Source organism: Anolis sagrei, chromosome 4 (assembly GCF_037176765.1).
Source record: "Anolis sagrei isolate rAnoSag1 chromosome 4, rAnoSag1.mat, whole genome shotgun sequence".
In the NCBI taxonomy this organism is placed as follows: Eukaryota; Metazoa; Chordata; class Lepidosauria; order Squamata; family Dactyloidae; genus Anolis; species Anolis sagrei.
In genome coordinates this window covers 76,173,940-76,195,499 of record NC_090024.1, presented here as the reverse complement: position 1 = coordinate 76,195,499, position 21,560 = coordinate 76,173,940, and the positions used below count along the sequence as shown (strand labels likewise).

General features: G+C 40.1%; 1 protein-coding gene across 1 annotated transcript in view; it reads right to left on the bottom strand.

Annotated features, from left to right (window-relative positions):
* The window catches only part of CTDP1 (CTD phosphatase subunit 1), a 48,879-nt gene extending 28,932 nt beyond the window's left edge, over positions 1–19,947 (bottom strand). Inside the window, exons 1-5 of the mRNA XM_060774941.2 lie at positions 19,351–19,947; positions 11,658–11,741; positions 9,759–9,852; positions 4,790–4,918; positions 2,849–2,999 (exon numbers count right to left, since the gene is read on the bottom strand). Of these exons, the coding sequence (XP_060630924.2) occupies positions 2,849–2,999; positions 4,790–4,918; positions 9,759–9,852; positions 11,658–11,741; positions 19,351–19,607 (715 nt within the window). The 5' untranslated portion in view covers positions 19,608–19,947. The remainder of the gene's footprint in view (positions 1–2,848; positions 3,000–4,789; positions 4,919–9,758; positions 9,853–11,657; positions 11,742–19,350) is intronic.
* Between the last annotated feature and the right edge of the window lie 1,613 nt (positions 19,948–21,560).

Here is a 21,560-nt window from a genome sequence, read left to right as displayed (position 1 = left end):
AAAGCATAACATTTTTTCCCCTTTAAGACTAATACTTCTATAGTGTTCGCTGCTGTCATAAGATACGCTGGTTGTAGATGGCGACATGCTTGTAGGAGCAAGACTTGCTTGAAGTGCTCCTGGACACTTTACAACTTTATGTAACCTCCCACCACTGTAACACAACACATATACATATATCTGTACTTCACCACAAGGAAGATATTTCTTTTCCAACAAATTGAATAAAGATTTCAGTTTCTCAAACTTTCATTGTCATCATCTCCAATCAATTTAAAAGAATTTTTGCTGAACTTTATGAAATCTCAATTTTTGTTTTATTAGAAAATGGGAACCTTTTGTAATTTTAGATTCAACCAGCAGCTGAATCTAAAATTACAAGAAAGCAGCATGTTTTTAAATGTTTTAATAAAACAATTATCTGTAAAGTACTGCCATCTACTGTTTCAAGTATGCATGCAGTGCTTTAAGCAAAAGCCTCTCTCTACCATATATTCAATGGAAAGTACTTTTCTCCTCTAGAGCATTAAAAATAAATAACGACATTTCCCAAAATATTGAAGCGAAGGGAGAAGAAAACAGGAGACTCTTTACTCACAGATGACATGTTCCCATCACTTTTCAAGATAATCACAACTGTTGGTATTCTAGACTTCTCATAAGAGGAAGGCAAAGTCATACCTTTTCTGGGTGATAGGTACTAGCAGTTACTTGATGGGTAGAGACTTCCTTTTAGTTTTTGAAAAAAAAATGCTACGCCTGCCTTCTCACTCTATGCGTTGTTGGTCAAAAGGTTACACATTTATGAAGCTGGTGTATATGTGTGTATTCTTGGGATAATGAATGATTTATGTTTATTTTTATTATTTCTATGCTCCCTTTCTAAACACAACCTCCTTAGTCTAAATGTTATATTGTGCTATCAATTTATCTTAATTTGATTTTAATTATTATATTTCAGTGTTAATATCAAGCTAATTCAGAGTGTATGTTATGGTATAGTATGGGTTATAGTATAACAAGATTCTTTCTCCAAGAGTTAAGGGTATTTAAATAGTTCACCATGTATTTAAATATGCAACAGTAACTTAAGAAAAGAGCGGCAAGTTAACAAAGTAACTAGCAGAACTATGGATAGCAGATTTCATGCTGCAAAAACAACTCTGTAACTAGGAGGAAGAACTAGTGAAGTTAAGTAGACACATGCAGTTTTGTGCTCTGTTGGTATAAAAAGTGAAGTTTTCTGTTCCTGGTTTGAAAGTGTTCTTGTTAAACTGTGCAGTGCTCACTTTGAAAGTAGTTTTTATATTCCAGAAATTTCATTTTTGTGGCTGCCATTCTCATCCTTTCAATGTGCAATTTTTAACTTTTCATACACCATTTTAACCTTTTGTGAAAAGTATTTGCAAGTTTATAAACTTCTTCCATGTTTGATAGAACCAATAAGGAAATGACATTTATAACCCAGGAACAAAAATTGTGTTCTATAGTGTTACTGGATCACATAAGATCTAATTTTGCTATAATTTATGCTAGGGTCAGCATAGTTTGCATTTACAGTAAACCTAGAGGTGAGGCTAGTAAGAAGAAATAATTGTTCAAGTAATAAAGGTTCTACATGCTCATATATTTGCTATAGTTTTCCAGTCTTCTGTTAAGAATCATTAGTAAAAAAAGTAGTGTTTTAGTCTAGCCAAAGTAAAAAACAAGATGCAGGAATGCAATGGTATATATAAGGACGTTTCCAACAACAAATCATAACCATGTAAGACAGGCACAATAAATGATACATAAGCTTTACTACAGGCCTTCTTGGTTGTGGAATCCATACTGTGGAATGCCTTGCCCTTGGTCCAAATGGGGTCCACATTGGTTTCTTTCCAGCACCAAGCCAAAACATTTTTTAAAAAATAAAATAAATGAAGCCTTTAGGAACTAATTGACTTCAAAGAGGACATGTACATGGTTTTTAATGGTTGGGGCTTTTAATGTGGTTTTGCTTGCTTAATGTGTGTAATATGATTTCATGTCATTTATTCTTGTTATTAACTGTATTTATACAACTTTTCCCCAAATTGGGACAAAATTTATATTTCTGGAAATGCTTTAGATTATTTAAATTGTTTGCTGCCCTGAGCTCTCATGATATAGGGCAGGAGATCCATCCATCCATCCATCCATCCATCTATCTATCTATCTATCTATCTATTTACTTTATTTGTATACCGCTCTTCTCAGCCTTTAGGCGACTATATCTATCAATATATATCTCTATATAATATAAAATAATTTAGTGATGCAGGCTGAGTATTTCTTATTTTAAATGGTTTCGAACCACAAGTTTTGGGGATTTTTTCAGATTTTTGAATATCTGTATTTTCCTATACAAACATAACAAGATATTGTGGAGATGGGATTCAGGTCTAAACACAAAATTCATTTATGTTTCATACCCTGAAGTCAATTTTAAAAAATATTTTAATACTTTGGCGCATGAAACAGAACTGGTGTACACTAACACATTAGGAAGCAAAGGTATCACCATCTCAATCATCTATGTGGACAATTTTGGATTCTGAAGTATTCTGGATTTTGGAATTCTAGATAAGGGATTCTCAACTTGCACTGCCCTTTGGTATCTTGACATCAGATTTCTCATGAAATAAAAATTACCTGATCGTACCACTTCTACACTAATGCATCACAAAACACAGCTGTTTGGTATTAGCATTAAACTGATTTTTAAGACTGCTGTATCATAATACTTTTAAAAGTTCTTGTACATGTAGATTTGAAAATTACTTTGGAAAAGTCCTTAACATCAAATATGCCACAACATGATCTTTACCTGCAATAGTATGTGCATATAGTCTGCTCCCAAAGGTAAAAACATGTAGTTCATACAGCTTGGCAATTTTTTCTAGGAACTCCTTGCAATGAGGACGTAAACGGGTATGTAGCATAGGTTCCCCTCGACCTAACTGATAATGAAATATTCCCTAAATGAGAAAGAATACACAGGTAAGATTTACTAATGTTATGTAAGTAAAATGCACTTTTCAGCTTATATGGAATGAGATCAACCATGGAATGAGATCAACCATGACAGATTTAATTTTTAAATCTGCACTGGAAAAAGTTCTAAACGGACATAGTAAGGTTGTTGTGAATTTTCCGGGCTGTATGGCCATATTCCAGAAGTATTCTCTCCTGACGTTTCGTCTGTATCTATGGCAGGCATCCTCAGAGCTTGTGAGATCTGTTGGAAACTAGGAAAATGGGGTTTATATATCTGTGGAATATTCAGGGTGGGAGAAAGAACTCTTGCCTGTTTGAGGTAGGTGTGAATGTTGCCAACTGGCCACCTTGATTAGAATTTAATGGCAGAGCAGTTTCAAGGTTTGGCTTCTTACTGCCTGGGGAATCCTTTGTTGGGAGGTTGGGGGAAATCACCTCCCATTTTTCTAGTTTCTTACAGGCCTCACAACCTCTGAGGATGCCTGCCATAGAAGCAGGCAAAATGTCAGGGGAGAATACTTCTGGAACTTGGCCATACTACCCAGAAAACCCACAACAACCCAGTGATTCTGGCCATGAAAGCCTTCGACAAGACATAGTATAAGGGTGATGTGTGGTTTCCGGGCTGTATGTCTGTGTTCTAGCAGCATTTTCCCCTGCATCTGTGGCTGGCATCATCACAGAATCCTCTGAAGATGCCAGCCACAGATGCAGGTGAAACGTCATGAGAAAATGATGCTAGAACATGGGCATACAGCCCGGAACCACACAACACCCCAGTGATTCCAGCCCTGAAAACCTTAAACAATAGTAAGTTTTAATAGCAATAAATTTTGAACACTATATACTAATATGTTTTTTTCTATACACAATGTATCACACAAAGGAATTGTGTGGGTTTTAATAAGAAACACAATGAAAACAATTTGGAAGACATCTGGCTAGCTACTATTTCCTTACTATCTCTAACAAAGAGAGACCTGCACAGAGAAGGAAAAACCCTGGCTCAGAGCCAGATGGTTTAAATCCAATTGCTAAAGTAAACCATCTGAATCAATGGGACTTATGTATTTGCTGACTTCCTATTCAACACCTGATTCAATGAATCAACTTTAACTGGGATTAGCAACTGGATTTAGGCCACAGCCATTGTATCCTCAAAAGCAGTTTCCAAAGGCTGTGGTAGGATAGATTCCACTTTCTTTTAAAATGATGCAAGTGTAAAGATCTATTTATTATGTTTATTAAGGGGTTATTTAGGTGATTCTAAAGTGCAATCTATATGATGCAAACGGTCCTATGTAGGTGGCCATTTCTGTGAAACACAAGGGGGACAGAACCTTCAAAAATGTTTCACATTTTTGAATTCCAAATATAACAACTCTCTTTGAAAAATTTTGGACTGTTTGGCATTTTTTTTAACCCAGGAGGAGCTGTTTTGAAATGTGAAGTGAACTGGAAATAGACGAAGACCTATAGGGAAGTCCTAGAAGTTATCCTCCTCAATTATGGTTGGAAAAATTTCTCACTTGTGAATGAGAAGTTGTAAGAGAACCAGGAAAAATGCACAAATTCATAAAGAAGGCCAACCTATAGGCAATGTATTGGCTTTAAAAAAATATCTTGGAACATAACACAATGTGTTTTATTTTTTAAAAAAATTAAAAACATATTTCCAAATGTCAATTGCACTTAAAAGGACTTTTCATAAAATATTTATACAAAACACTGCTGAGTGCATTAAGAGTGATAAAAAATAATATTGCCTTACTTTGTTAGACATCTGTTGGCAATGCTGCTCTGTGGTATGGATCAATGTCTGGTCCAAATCTACCATTAGCACAAGTTTTCGATTTCGACGTAGCCTCTCCTGATCTTCTCTTCCCAACTGTTCAGCTTGCTACAGTAAAAAGAAAAAAAGGGTGTGTTAAGTACATTCAAGAAAAAAATTAACAAAATTGATAAAATTGATGAAAATTCCTCACTAGAAACTAATTTGAAAGAGAAAAAATAATCACAAAATGAATGTGCTGACACAGAAAAAGTAGCTTCTCCTAGTCAAACCAAGGAACTGATTGAGAAAAAAGAATGGTATCTTAAAGCTGCCATCAGGATCTCCTAGCCATTTATGAAAAAAGACTTCATTATATTTGCATATCTAAACTGTGGCATTTCTGGCAAGTATTTTACTGCTATCACCTAGTAGATGCGACATGCAGAAGAGCAAGATATTATTTTTCTACATGATCATTTTTATTTATTTATTATTTATTTTTCCATGCAACAATACTCTAGGCCAGGGGTTAGCAAATGTTTTTAACTACGGAGCCCTTTTTGAAGCAAAAGCTTCTCATGGAACCCCAAGATATTTTAATCTATTATATTATATATTATATTATATAAAGTGTGTGTATGTGTGTGTCTGTATATATATATATACAGATAGTTTTTATACCCCGCTCTTTTCAACTCGAAGGGGACTCAGAGCAGCGTACAGAACACACATACGGCAAACATTCAATGTCGATTATACAATTAACAAGAACAGACAGACACAAACAGAGGTAAAGGCAACTTTATATATGTATCAGGCATGGGCAAACTTTTTGATGCATTTTTTAAAAGTTTGATAGATGGGCCGGGCCAGAGGCAAATGGATGAAGAGCTAATCAAAACTAATTGAAAAAGTAAAAAAAATGAACGAACTCCTATGCACACTGCACATATCTTGTTTGTAGTGCAAAAAAGGAAAGAAAGAACAGTATGATGTTTAAAATTAAGAACAATTTTAACCAACATAAACTTAACAGTATTTCATTCAGTCTGCCATGCAGGAAAAACAAAATCAAAGTACCCCCAATAGATAGCCACCCAGCCTTTGTAATAACAACAACAACAACAACAACAACAACAACAACAGAGATGGATTACAAACAGAGGCACAACTCTGTGGACCAGATGATTCACTGGAACTTATGTCACAAGTACCACCTGCCAGCAGTAAAGAATTGGTGGGATCATAAACCCGCAAAGGTTGTAGAAAACGAACATGCAAAAATACTGTGGGACTTTCGAATCCAAACTGACAAAGTTTTCGAACACAATACACCAGACATCACGATTGTGGAAAAGAAAAGTCTGGATTACTGATGTCGCCATTCCAGGTGACAGTTGCACTGAGGAAAAACAATAGAAAAAACTCAGCCCCTATCAATACCTCAAAATCGAACTCCAAAGGCTCTGGCATAAACCTGTACTGGTGGTCTCAGTGGTCATTGGCGCACTGGGTGTCATGCCAAAAGATCTTAGCCGGCATTTGGAAACAATAAACATCGATAAAATCACAATCTGTCAGCTGCAAAAGGCCACCTTACTTGGATCTGCGCGCATCATTCGAAAATACATCACACGGTCCTAGACGCTTGGGAAGCGTCCGACTTGTGATTTTGTAATATGAAATCCAGCATATAGATCTCGTTTGCTGTGAAGTACTGTGCTTTTGTGTCAATAATAATAGGAGCAATCCCAGGGACCATCTAGTTCAACTCCCATTTGCCTTGCAGGAAAAGCACAATTAAAACACCTCCAGAGCGGTGGGAGGGAAAAAGGCTTTTGGCAACAAGGAAGTTGGGGCAGGAGGGAGGACGAGGAGCAGGAAAAAAGAGGGGAAGCCTGGAAAGGGGGAGGGGAAGGGAGGAGGGAACTGCAGAGCCCCTCAGTATGAAAACCTCTGCTCTAAGCTATTTTTGTAATTCTCTATGTACTCTTAGGTAGGTGACTTTACATTAGATTTTGGGCAAATTTTCTGCTCACAAGATCCTGGAAGGGCTGCAGAGATCTCCAAACATACAAAAGAAAAGAAAAGAAAAACACAACAATACAAATTTCCGAAGTGTTTCCAAATCCAGGCCCATTTGGAATGCATTACAGTAATCCAAATGGAATGTAAACAAGGCATGTGTCACAACCTGACACCTCCAAATGATGCAGTCACTGAATGAGTTTTAGATGTGCAAATGCAATCATGGCAACCACCTAAAACAAGGCTTAGTGTACTTAGTTCAGGAGTAAATCCAAGCTCAGAAACTGAAATTTTAGGGGAAGTGCCACCTCATTCACCACATGTTGAACTTTGATTTTCTGATCTGTCTTCTGACTTACTGAGAAGACCTGTCTTCTCTGGATTACATTTAAATTTGTTTGTTCTCTCCTAGCCCATTATTGACAACAGACCCTACTAGGACTGTGTGATCAATGAAAAAAAGTTTCAGTATTCATTACTAAATTGGGGGTGGGGGAATCATTTCTAAAATATTTCCAAAATTGGATGGGGTTTGTGTCAGAACTATAATGAGGTAACTACTTTTTGGTTACTTTTTTTGTTAAGTAATTGCATAAACGGGTAAGCTTCTGGGGCTCCTTTCTCCCTCATTTTTAGAATTATCGGGTTGAAACATGCAATAATCGAAGCAAAGATTTACCACTGTTAGCCCACCAAGTTTCAGAATGTTTCACTCAACCACGGACTTTTGGGAAATTTTTGAAGTTTTTGTAGTCTACATTTTTAAAAAACCACAAGAGCTATCTCCTTGAATTTTCTATACAATGACACAAGATAACAGGGAATAATCCCCCCCCCAAGTTTCAGAAAGATTTGTACATCTACTGATTTTTGAGAATTTTTAAAAGTTTTGATAATTTTTTTAAAAAGCTACAACAGCTGTTCCCCCCCTTTTTTTTAAAAGCCACAACAGCTACCACTTTAGAGCCACCAGTGGCACAATGGGATAAACAGGTCAGCAGTTTGAATCTGGGGAGAGCGGGTTGAGCTCCTTCTGTCAGCTCCAGCTCCCCATGCGGGGACATGAGAGAAGCCTTCCACAAGGATGATAAAACATCAAACATCCGGGTGTCTCCTGGGCAACATCCTTGCAGATGGCCAATTCTCTCACACCAGAACTGACTTGCAGTTTCTCAAGTTGCTCCTGACACAGAAAAGAAATCCCCTTGAATGTCTCCAAATGACACATAACACAACATAACCAAAGAACTTCAACTTAGAGATTTCCTTCCAGTTCAGAACACCTCAGCAAGTGAGAGTCCAAAAGTGGCAGGCTAAAACCCAGAACATCAATCAATGGCTTATACCAAATGAGAGATTCCCTCCTGGGCACACAGAATATTGGGAGACTTGGAATGCACTGAACAGACTGCGTTCTGGGGCATCACGAAATGCAGAGCCAACCTTAAGAAATAGGGCTACAAAGTGGAGTCCACGACACATGAGTGTGGAGAAGAGCAAACCACAGACCACCTACTACAATGCAACCTGAACTCTGCCACATGCACAATGGAGGACCTTCTTATAGCAACACCAGAGGCACTCCAAGTAGCCAGCTACTGGTCAAAGGACATTTAATAGAATGCCAAGTTTGCAAATTTTGTGGGGGTTTTTTTCATTGTAATGCAATACAACTGCTTGGTTTGCTCCTGACACAGTAAATAAATAGCACAGATTTGCTTACTATCAGTCCTCTTTCCAGATTTAATAATGTATTGGAATTGTAAATTGTGCGACTGGCTGTGTGGCTAATGCTTTGGAGAGAAAATAGCTCTCCCCTATCCTAATTGGGGCTTTCTGATGCTGAACAGAATTCTGGGAAATGTGGTTTTGAGCAGAGCCTCTTGAATTCTCTGCCACAGTGGTCCTCACCTTCCCAGACTACATTTCCCAGAATGCGGTGCTCTCTCTGTGTTCATATAGACAAATCTTATAAAATAGACCTGGCATCTGAAACAGAAACCATTTTCTGCATAGCCCTAATATCTACAGAAACAGTTTCCCTTGAATCTGGCAGAAAGTAGAGATAAATTAGAACATGATCAACATACTAATGCTATTAAACACAGGAACTCTCGCATAATCTGTCTCAGCAGTTTCAAGTGTATGTTAAACAGCATGGGAGTCAAAACTGAACTTTAAGAGACACAAAAACTAGGGAATCAGATATCAATATGTCAGTGTATCCCTCAAAGAAGAGCAGAACCCATTGTAAACCAAGTCCCACCCTAGAAAGGCAGGTCAGAAGGATATCATGGTTGATATTCCCCCCTCCCCCCAGTAAAGTTTCCTTTGTGCCTATTTCAGGCACAAAGGAAACTTTTCTGCAGTGAGGAATCCCCACTCAGCCCTCCTCTGGAATGAGTCCAGTATTTACATGGTAGTTCTCATCTCTTCAAGGATCCTGTCCACAATCTCAGGCTGCACAAATGTATCTAATAATACAGGATAAGGAGAAACAAAGATAAATCTGCTGGATGTATAGCAACTACAGCATCAAAATCAGTATGGATTTGAGTGATTTTGACCTGTAAACCGTCTTGTAGTTTATTCATAGAATTCTATCAAACCAATCCTATAAAAGTTTAATCTCAAATTCAACTAGTATGTTCAGTACAGTTTTCTATGAAGGAAGTGGCTTAAGTTGTCTGATATCTAATAAGGCTTTCTAAGTACCTTTTCTAAAAACATCAGACTGACAGTATTTTCAAAAAACTTGTCAGTAGCTCAACAGAATATATATGCTTTGAAATTCTAGAGTTGCTTTCTAATTAAAACCTGGCTTAAACAAATTGGTGCATCATATACATGCATGCTGCACAAGAAATTCTTCCAGTTAAATCAGCTGACCTTTGGACATCTGTTGAAAATGAGAGAAAAACAGTGGGAGTGTACTTGCCTCAGAGCTAACCATCAGTTCTGGGACACTATGAACCATTGATACAGTTGCTGTGGATACTGGCATATTCTGTTTTCCATTCTTGCTTTGTAACCTAAAATCAATGAAGGAAAGAAATATATTAGACAAATGTAATAATAAAATTTCTAAAAACCTAAGAAGGTTAATTGATTTACTGTGGTATTAATTTTCATAACCACTTTATTTAACATATAGGTCAAGCGAACTGAAGTGCATAAATGCACATCATACTTAATTGAAAGACCGAAGAACCAGATAAACAGCATACCATCGGTTTTGTATGCTTCAAAGCAAATGAGAAGTATTCATGCTTAAATGTTACTTATACTATGATCTCTGAATTACATATGAATGTTTCAATGTCCAGAATGCTACACTGTAAATGGGAAGCAGTAAAGAAGGAAGAGTTAGGATCGGTTTCTCTGCTCACTATGGGGAAAGTTCAATAAGCATTATGTAAAGCCAAGCAAAATGTATTTTGCTGTAGAAACTTGATTAAAAAAAAAACACAAAACAAAATTTAGTAAGCAAAATTGAGATTGTTCAGAGAAGATCAGTGAATCAACATTGTATTAAAACAGGGGTTTCTAAACTTTTTATGTTGTTGACATGTTTTTACAGTTGCATCATTTTGCAACATGGTAATTTAGTTTTACTAGCAAACCAAAAGTTAAACCAGAGATAGGGACAGATACATGAATTGTAATAATGAAATCTATGGGGATACAAAATATCTCATGAAAACATATGGTTTATTGATTATTTCACATAGATTAGGGGTCCTCAACCTTTTAAATGGGGGGGGGGGGGGATGTCAGACTACATTTTTAAAAAAAATGAATGAATTCCTGTACACACTGTACATATTTTATTTGTAGTGCAAAACCATATTACAGTATTTAAAGTACAATATTTAAATGAAGAACAATTTTAACCAACATAAAATTACCAGTATTTCAATTGGAAGTATGGGCCTGCTTTTGGCTGATGAGATAATCAAGTGAATTAGGATTGTTGTTGTTGCATGTCTTCAAGTCGTTTCAGACTTAGGGTGACCCTAAGTATAACGTTTAGAGAGGGGGCAGGCAAATGACCTTGGGGGACCGGATCCGGTCTTAGTTTGGGGACCCCTGACATAGAGGCTTTTGGGAACAATTTTCTTTAATTACAATAAGGCTAAACAAGAAGGATGAACATGATGTGCTGCTATCAACTGATGAATGTCCAGCTTTATGTTCATGTGACACATCTATAGTCTGCAGTCGATACACTACGTGTTGCGACACAGTTTTGAAACCTCTGTACTAGAATATATAACACAAGATCTGTACCCCAAGATTTATTTTAGATACTACGTCAGTCCTGTGACATTTATTTCATTCTCTTTGACCTAAAAAGTTCCCAGAGTCGCTCACATGTAAGTCATGGAAAATATAAGGCAATATGCTTATGCTTAAATATTTATCATGTTCTTGGTCTTCTCTTGATGAAACCAATGTATAAATATCTGAAAGGCTATCATAAGGGAGAGGAAGCAGGCTTCTTTTCTTCTGCCCTGGAAACTACCACTCAGAGCAATGGGTTCAAAGTACAGGAAAGGAGATTTCACCTGAACATTAGGAAGCACTTCCTAATGTCCATGTATTCCCTACCGCTTATGCTCAAACTCTTGCATTTTGCAGTGTTGTGTTGCTGAAACAGATACCAATCAATGTTTTTAATACATATACAGGTCACTATCTTGACCAGTTATTTCTAGCTCTAATGGAGTTTGAATAGGCTTAACTCCATCTTCATTCTAGAGGAGGGAATAATGGTCACAGTCCTCAGTTTTAAAATATGATCAAATCATGTCCAATGCCAAGAAGCAGTACTCACTGTGTCAGATCCTGGCCACATTCTGCACATAAGCCTTTCATAACAACAGGATGGCTGCATGCTTCCAATCTCACCAGAACACCCCTGGAAGGGAAAGCAGAAATCTGATTTAGATAAAAACTGGTTTCATAAAATGTTATATTACATTCACAGCACAATAGTGATACAGTCAGCTCTCCATATTTGAGAATAAAGCATTCTTGTAGCTTATTATTCAAAGATTACTACATTTGCTACCACCGCCACTACTGCTCTATGCCATTTTAACAGGGATTTCATGGACACCAGAGTTGCTGTGAGGAAACCAAATTGGTGGGATAGTTAAGCTCGGCCTCAGTGTGTGTTTCCTTGCTCCCTTGGTGCAAATCATCCTTTCCCCAAATATAGAGCCTTTCTACACTGCCCTAAAACTTGGGCATGATGAGCCTGAGGCATCCAAATGAAGTTGGATGAGCCTGAGGCAACCAGATGAAGATTCAGGTTAAGCCACTTCAAACTGGAATGAACCAAATTTACTCAGAGGGTCTTGGAGGATGAATCCCCCTCCCCTCCCAGTTGTATTTTGGCTCTTACAAAGGAGTGGGGAAGGAGAGAGAAAGGCTTCAGGTCTTTTTGGACTCTTCTGCTGGTAACCAGGGAGGGGCAGGCCAGCAGTGCCCCTGACTACCTGAGCTGATCACAGATCAGCACTAAAGAGCATCTAGCCACCACCCTCATTGCAAAATCCCAGGGTTTGGGGCAGCTATGTGGCCTCCATCCTGAGAGGAAGTGGGATTTAAAATCCCAATTCCTCTCAGATTTCTGGCATGTGTAGAAGGGACCATAGAATTATTAAAACAAAAGTAACATTACCAGTAACATTATCATATAGAACCAGTTAACATATAGACATATGTTTTTAGAGTATTTTACCTGCTTGGCCAAATAGTTAAAGTACACTTAGCTAATCATCCCTTACAGAAATTTGCAATCAGAAAAAACTTTGTGTAGACAACACCGTGAGAGCTACAATCAGTTTAATTCAATTAGAACAGATTGAAAAATACAATTGGAAAATACTTGCAACAGGATTGACTGTTAACAAGAAGCTTTCCATGATGTAAAAGAGACTAAGTCATTACAAATACAGAAATGAAAAATGATTAAGATGCAAAAGATGAGCAATTTATATGTTTAGGTTATATTAATAAATAATGGTTGGATTCTTATGTCAGATTTTAGATGCTTCAGTACTATAGGTACAGTGCTATGCAGTGAATCCCAGTCCAAACCCCATCCCTTTTACCAGAATGCAGCCACTGTGATAGACAGGGGTTTGCTTTGTCATCTCTCTGGAGATAGCTGACTGCCATTTTCAGTTTTGTTTTTCTCATGCTACCCAACCTTTTTTCTCACTGTGGCATATTCATGTAAGAGGAGACAAAAGGATATCATAAGCATTGTGCAAAGCCAAAAGAAATTCCAGGTAAATGAATCCCATTCAAATAATGCAATCACAGCACCATGATTCCACTTTAATTACCCTGGCTTCTTCCTATGTAATACCAAAGGTTGTAGTTTGGTTAAGTACTAGAATTCTCTGGCTGAGAAATGCCATTCCCTGGACTACAATAGACTGCATTGTGGTTTGAATAGTGAACTATATCTCTGGAGACCATAGTTCAAATCCCTGCTTGGCTAGGGAAACCCACTGGGTGGCCTTAGGCAAGCTACACTCTCTAAAACCAAGAGAACAGCAAACTCCTCTTGGGCCAATTTTGCCAAGTGACAGGTTCTCTTAAGAGTCACCATTAAGTCAGAAACAACTTGAAGGCACTAAACAACAACAAAGTGCAATACTTGCCATAATTCCATATGACAAAACCATACAGTTACAGTGGAGTGATAATGCAAACTGAGCATGCTTTATCTACAATTCCGAAATATTCCAAAATTATCCATATGGATGATTGAGATAGTGACCCTTTCGCTTTCCAGTGGTTCTCTTTTCACAAACTCTGTTTCATGCACATGATTTTTTTAAAAAATCTTTCTACACACTGTATGCACATAGCATGAAGATAATCATATACACAAATATAATTTATCTTCAGGCTATGTGCATATAGTGTGTAGAAAGATGTAACACAAATGAAGCCCATGTTTAGGTTTGTGTTCCATTTCCAAATTTATATCTATACATGCAAATACAAGCTACAAGTTATGAACAAGATAGGTTCTGTAGGTTTGTTTTTAAGTTGAATTTGTTTGTAATTCGGAACAGGCACTTTTTAGGTGTAACTCCACACACACACACACACACACACACACACACACACACGGTAACTCTTTCAGGAGTGAATAATAACAATAATAATAATTTAAGAAATTTAGATAAAATCATGCATAATAAAAGGTAAAACATTTAAAACCAAATAGTAGTTTCTGCCACATGTCATAATACATACATTAAACTATAATAAAACATTAAAACTTTTAAACCAACCCTAAATATATCAGGTTCTTTCTCAATTTTCTAAGTCCTGAGTTCAGTCAAAGGCTTCCTTAAACATATATGTTTTAAGGCTCCTCCTAAACTCCAACAGAGAGGGCACTGCTCTAATTTCCTCTGGGAGAGCATTCCCAAGGAGGGGTGCTACTCCTGAAAAAAATGCCTCTCTGGAAATCTTTAACCTAAGGGAACCACGGACCTTAACTCAACACCAACCTTTCCCCACTAGATCTGAGAGTTCTCGCTCGAGTGTACTGTGGGACCCGCTGTAGCAAGCAGTCTGGGCCGATGCTATGAATTTCCCTTCCGAGGGGCAGATTTCTCTCACTTGGTGCTGTCTCAGCCCTGTACTTAACTAGGAGTCGTTTGTAAGTTTGGTGTTTGTAATTTGTTTGTAAAAAACCTAATACACTTCCAATCCCAACAACTTCAGGGAAAGGGATGCTCAACCTCTACCATCATGTGCTGTCTAACTTGCTGTAATGTTTTTTTTATTGTCTGAGGTCAATGTTTAATGTGTCATTATTTAATTTACTAAAGGCACTGAACACTTGCGGCTGTATATTGTTAACCGCCCTGAGTCCCCAATGGGGAGATAGGGTGGGATACAAATAAATCTTATTATTATGATTACTATAATACTGTGGTCGGGTTGCTGTGAGTTTTCCAGGCTGTATGGTCATGTTCCAGAAACATGATCTCCTGACATTTTGCCCAAATCTATGGCAGGCATCTTCAGAGGTTGAGGGGTTTGTTGAAACTAGGCAAGTGAGGTTTATATATCTGTGAAATGTCCTGGGAGGGAGAAAGAACTCTTGTCTGCTTGAGGCAAGTGTGAATGTTGCAATTGGCCAGCTTGATTCGCATTGAATAGCCTTGCAGCTTCAAAGCCTGGTTGCTTCCTGCCTCGGGAAATTCTTTGTTGGGAGGTGTTAACTGGCCCTGATTGTTTCTTGTCTGGAATTCCCCTGTTGCTTTTGATTTACTGTCCAGGTTTTAGAGGGGCTTTTTATATATAGTAGTAGCCAGATTGTGTTCATTTTCATGGTTTCCTCCTTTCTATTGAAACTGTCCACATGCTTGTGGATTTCATGGCTTCTCTGTGTAGTCAGACATGGTAGTTGTTAGAGTGGTCCAGCATATCTCTGTGTTGGGTTTCATTCCTGGACTGTACAAGTTTGTTGTGTCATCAACTTTCTAGATGTCAATGAGTAGCTAGGCTAGAGACAGGACTAAGCTGAGGGATTCCTCCCGACACATTCCTATGCAAGTTTCCCAAAAAGGGCTTTGTCTTTACTCTTCCTGCTAGCTACTGTCTTCTCCCACTCTGATGATACAGTAATGGAATTCTGTGAGGGAACTTCCTCTTTTAAGTGTTATTGCACTGGGTTAACAATGTGGTCTCTACACCATTTTTATAATAATAAACTTTATACCCCCTACCATCTCCCCGTTGGGGACTCGGGGTGTCTTACATGAGGCCAAGCCCAAACAACAAATTACAACAGAGTAAAACGCAAACACAAACAATAAACAACATCAAAATTACATAAAACACGTGAATACATAACAATATAAAATTACAATAAGCACAAACACAGCGACAATGGGTGGGCTACATGTAATAATTAAAAGAAAACTGATTAAACACTAATTAAAAACTCGGGTGAGATAAAGGAGAAGCACGTTATTTGCAGAGGAGGGCTCATTATAACAGGGGTTGTGGAATCAAGCTTTCCCACAAGAGGGGGGGGGCGTATACTCCAATATGCGTGTCCCCCCCCCCCTTTTCAGTCTCTTCTGCCTTTTTCTTCCCTCCAGTAAGGACACATTTTTATCTCTCTCTAGGCAAAATGTATGGACTTTTTACCTTTTACCTCCTTTAAAAGAGAAGATGTAGTAACCTAGTTATCTCCAAGAACTTTTATATCAAGAATGTATTTCTTTTCACTTCAAGGCCCTTGTGTTTGGCTACTCTGGTGCTGAATATACATATCCAGTGCGGAAAACATCTCACCATGTTAAAACAGTGGATGTGGCCCTTAATTAGACATGCCACATTATCATAGGATGTCTGCGCCCCACACCACTGGAGAACTTACACTGTTTAGCTGGCATCGCACCACTTGATATCTGCCAGGAAGTAGCAGCCAACAATGAAAGGACCAGGGCATTGACATCTTTGGCCCATCATCTGTTTGGATATCAGCCAGCATGCCAATGCCTTAAACCAAAAAAAATGCTTCCTAGGATCTAGAGAAACTCGCAGGAAAACCTAAGCAAGCAAGAGTCCAAAAGTGGCAGGCTAAAAACCAGCACTTCAATCAGTTGCTGAGACCAGATGAGAAACTCCCTCCTGGGCACACAGAAGAGTGGACGATCTGGAAGGCACTGAGCTGGCTGTGCTGTGACATCACAAGATGCAGAACTAATCATAAGAAATGGGGCAACAAAGTGGAGTCCACAACATGTGAGTGTGGAGAAGAGCAAACCACAGACTATGCATCTACTACAATGCATCATGAGCCCTGCCATATGCACAATGGAGGACCTTCTCACAGCGACACCACAGGCACTCCAAGTGACCAGCTTCTGGTCAATGGACACTTAGCATTACTTCATAAAATACTTTTGAACCTAAGATCTGACTCTGCAATCCCAAGCCATCCTGAAGAATAGAAGCCTATTCCAGCATGTAAACTCCTTAACCAGCAGAAACTTACATGTGACTACATGTAAGTTTCTGCTGGTTAAAGAGTTTAATTCTGGTACTCTGCTATAAAGTATTTATGGTGGAATCACCCCACCTGAGTTATTTTTGAGTCTAACACAGTGTTTCTCAACCTGGGGGTTGGGACCTCTGGGGGAGTTGTGAGGGGGGTTTCAGAGGGGGCTCCACAGACCATCCGAAACATATATTTCTGATGGTCTTAGGAACCCCTTTGACAGAAAAGACTGAAAATATCTCCACCTGTCCTCTTCTTTTTTTGGTGTTGGGGAACTACAATTCCCAGTATTCAAAAACAGCCCCCTCCAACCCCACCAACATTCAATGGTGGCCATGTAGGTAGTGTGCCAATTTTAGTAAACATCCATTGTGGGCTGGGTTCAGAATGCTTTTTGATTGTAGGTGAACTATAAATCCCAGCAACTACAACTCCCAAATGTCAAGATCTATTTCACTCAAACTCTACCAGTGTTCACATTTAGGCATATTAAGTATTTGTGCCAAGTTTGGTCCCGATCCATCATTGTTTGAGTGCACAGTGCTCTCTGGATGTAGGTGAACTACAACCAAAACTCAATGTCAATGGCCACTAAAGTCTTTCAGTATTTTCTGTTGGTCAGGGGAGTTCTGTGTACCACATTTGGTTCAATTCCATCGTTGGTGGAGTTCAGAATGCTCTTTGATTGGGGGGAGGGCTGATATTGTCATTTGGAAGTTGCATGGTTGCTGTTCATTCATTCAGTCGCTTCTGACTCTTTGTGACTTCACGAACCAGCCCACGACAGAGCTCCCTGTCGGCTGTCACCACCCCCAGCTCCTTCAAGGTCAAGCCAGTCACTTCAAGGATGCCATCCATCCATCTTGCCTTTGGTTGGCCCCTCTTCCTTTTTCCTTCCATTTCCCCCAGCATAATTGTATTCTCTAAGCTTTCCTGTGTTCTCATTATCTGTCCAAAATACTTCATCTTTGCCTCCAATATCCTTCCCTCCAGTGAGCAGTTGGGCTTTATTTCCTGAAGTATGGACTTGTTGGATCTTCTTGGGGTCCAAGGCACTCTCAGAATTTTCCTCCAACACCACAATTCAAAAGCATCTATCTTCCTTTGCTCAGCCTTCCCTATGGTCCAACTCTCACATCCGTAGGTGACTATGGAGAATACAATTGCTTTTACTATGCGGATCTTCATTGCCAATGTGATGTCTCTACTCTTCAGTATTTTATCGAGATTGGTCATTGCTCTCCTCCCAAGAAGTAAGCGTCTTCTGATTTCCTGGCTGCAGTCTGCACCTGCAATAATCTTTGGACCTAGAAATACAAAGTCTGTCACTGCTTCCATGTTTTCTTCCTCTATTTGCCAGTTATGAATCATTCTTGTTGTCATAATCTTGGTTTTATTGATGTTTAGCTGCAGCCCAGCTTTTGCACTTTCTTCTTTCACCTTGATTAGAAGGCTCCTCAGCTCCTCTTCACTTCCAGCCATCAAAGTGGTATCATCTACATATCTAAGGTTGTTAATGTTTCTTCCAGCAACTTTCACCCCAGCCTTGCATGCTTCAAGCCCTGCACATCGCATGATGTGATCTGCATACAAGTTGAATAGGTTGGGTGAGAGTATACAACCCTGCCGTACGCCTTTCCCAATCTTGAACCAGTCTGTTGCTACTTGGTCCTTGTACAGATTCCTCAGGAGCGAGACAAGGTGGCTTGGGATCCCCATACTACGGAGAACTTGCCACAATTTATTATGATCCACACAGTCAAAGGCTTTAGAATAGTCAATAAAACAGAAATAGGTTGGGTGAGAGTATACAACCCTGCCATACGCCTTTCCCAATCTTGAACCAGTCCGTTGTTCCATGCTCAGTTCTTACTGTTGCTACTTGGTCCTTATACAGATTCCTCAGGAGAAAGACAAGGTGATTTGGTATACCTATACCACCAAGAACTTGCCACAATTTATTATGATCCACACAGTCAAAGGCTTTAGAATAGTCAATAAAACAGAAATAGATGTTTTTCCTGAAACTCCCTGCCTTTCTCCATTACCCAGCGGATACTGGAAGTTGTAGTTGCTGGGATTTATAGTTCACCTACAATCAATGAGCATTGTGAACTTCACCAAGGATAGAATTGGACCAAAATTCTCCCACAGAACCCGCATGAAATACTGTTTTCTGATAGTCTTCGGCGCCCCCTCTGACACCCCCTCGTGATCCCTCCCAGGCTGCGAAAGGCGGAGGTAGGGGGAAGGAAGCTGGCTTCCTTCTCCAGAGTCAGGGCGAGCGCGAGAGGGCGGGGGAGGAGGGGCGGGCTGATGCCGTTCTTGGCGCCCTCCCTCCCTCCTCCTCCTCCTCCTTCCTGCGCCAGGGATGGGGCGAGTGCTGTGGTGCTTGCTCAGATGAGCTGCGCGGCGAGGCCTAGTCCCGCCCCGGCTGCCCTCCCTCCCTCCCTCCGCTCCTCTCCTCCGGACTCACCCGGGCGGGATGACTTGTCCCGGCCGCGCGCACAGCTCCCGCACCACGCCAGGCCGCTCCGCTTTGACCTTCCGCTCCGGGCCCCGCGCCTCAGAGGCCGCGATAGGCGCGCACACCGCCAGCACCGAGCCGATTTTCACCGCCGCCCCGGCTGAGACTTTCCACTCGAGGAGCCGCAGAGGCTGCGGGCCGGGGACCCGGATCTCCGTCACTTCAGAAGCCGAAGCGGCGGCAGCTGCTCCAGGGTCTTCCTCCATGGCCTCCTAGGCCGGGCCCGTCCGACGCGGGGTCGCTATGGCAACGGCCGCCTCAGCGATAAGAACCGAATGCCAAACGGCAGCTCCCCCCCCTCTTTCCTCCCCTCCCCCTCTTTTTCAAAAAAACAACAACAACACGAAGAAGTAGTCACGAGCAGCGCAGCGGACGGAGCGCGAGGTCAAGACTCTGCTGCGCAGGCGCACGGCGCCGCCGCTGCTGCTCCGTCCCTGCTGCCTTAAAGGAACAGCCGCACCAAGGCGAGAGGAAGGCATCGCAGGTCTGACGATGGAAAGTTTTAAGCCACGCCCTTCCTGCTTCGCGCGCTGGCGCTGGTGACGCAACGGGGCCCGAGCCCTCTTCCCCACCCCTCCGCGTGGGCTGCATAACAGACGAGCCGGTGGGACGCGCATGCGCGGCAGAGTTTGTGTCCCAGCTTTTAAGCCCTGGCTAATGCAGTTTGAACACCACATTACAGGGTGGGGGTGGGTGTTGAAACTTTTTTTTAGCAAATCATGAAGAGTAGTTTGATAACACAACAACAACATTTTTAATACAATCCAAAGACCCTTATTGCTCTGTAAAAGGTATGCAAAGTTAGTAAGGCCAAAAATAGCCAAAATGGATTAAAACACATGACGTGGGTGGAATTAACAGCAGATAAAACTAGCCCCAGCAAACAAGAGTCCTTTGTCCCACCCTGGTCATTCCACAGATATATAAACCCTTTTCCCTAGTTCCAACAGATCTCGCTACCTATGAGGATGCTTGCCATAGATGCAGGCGAAACGTCAGAAGAGAATGCCTCTAGACCATGGCCATATAGACCAAAAAAACCTACAACAACCCAGCAGATAAAACTGATTAAACATGGATTAAAACTTATAACCAGCATTTAAGATAGCAATGACTTAGGTAAAAGACTACAAAGGGTAACTGGCATGTTTCATTTAAAGAAGTTTCTTCACATTCGGAAAAAAACTCTCAATCACAGACAAGATATGCTTCCAGTGCATTTGATGGTTTTTCTGCAGGTGCAATTTCATAGACTTAGCATGGGGATTTGGTTAACCAGTTAAAATTCATGAGTTAACCAGGTTGCTCCCTCCCTATGAGTTCCTCTCACATATTTATACATGGCTATCATTTCTCATCTCAGCCTTCTCTTCTTCAGGCTAAACATGTCCAGCTCTTTAAGCCGCTCCTCATAGGGCTTGTTCTTCAGACCTTTGATCATTTTAGTCTCCCTCCTCTGGACACATTCCAGAGTCCACAGCAGACAAGATCACTCTGCTGGCTGTTGTATTGGATCACTCATTTGCTTTCTGGATTTTTGAATTAAAACCTTTTAAAGACGTGGAAGGTTGAATCCGTGGATACAGAATTAATGGACAAAGAAGGGTGATGCTCCCTGAATGACGGATTATGAATTTTAGCAAAGTGACCTGTGGCAATCTCATTTTCCCCATATTCTGTTTACTGGATATGGGAAGCCAAAGCTTTTCACAGTGGGTTATTGTTGTTTATTTGTTCAGTCGCTTCCGACTTTTCATGACCTCATGGACCAGCCCATGTCATGACCTGAAGCTACCAGTTTTCAAAAGTTCTCTAATAAAACATTAAGAAAAGGGTCATTCAGCTGTTATTGGACAATTCCCTCATTTTATATTAGTTTTGAATTTTCTATAAAATATAAAAATTCCATTGTGGAAACAGTCCAGTTGCAGAAGGTATTGTATTTTCTTCCTTGGAGCTCCGGGTCTTCTATTCCTTCTTGCTGTCTCATCATTGTACAGTAGACTCTCAGTTAACCAGAAAACAAGCAACTGGAGTTGTCAAGCAAACGGCAAAGGTTTGTTGACTGCTGTTTAACTAAAATTGCATACTGCATTGACAAAGCTGTGTTTTTATAATACCATTTTATTTATTGCGTTTCAAAGGCATTGCATACATAA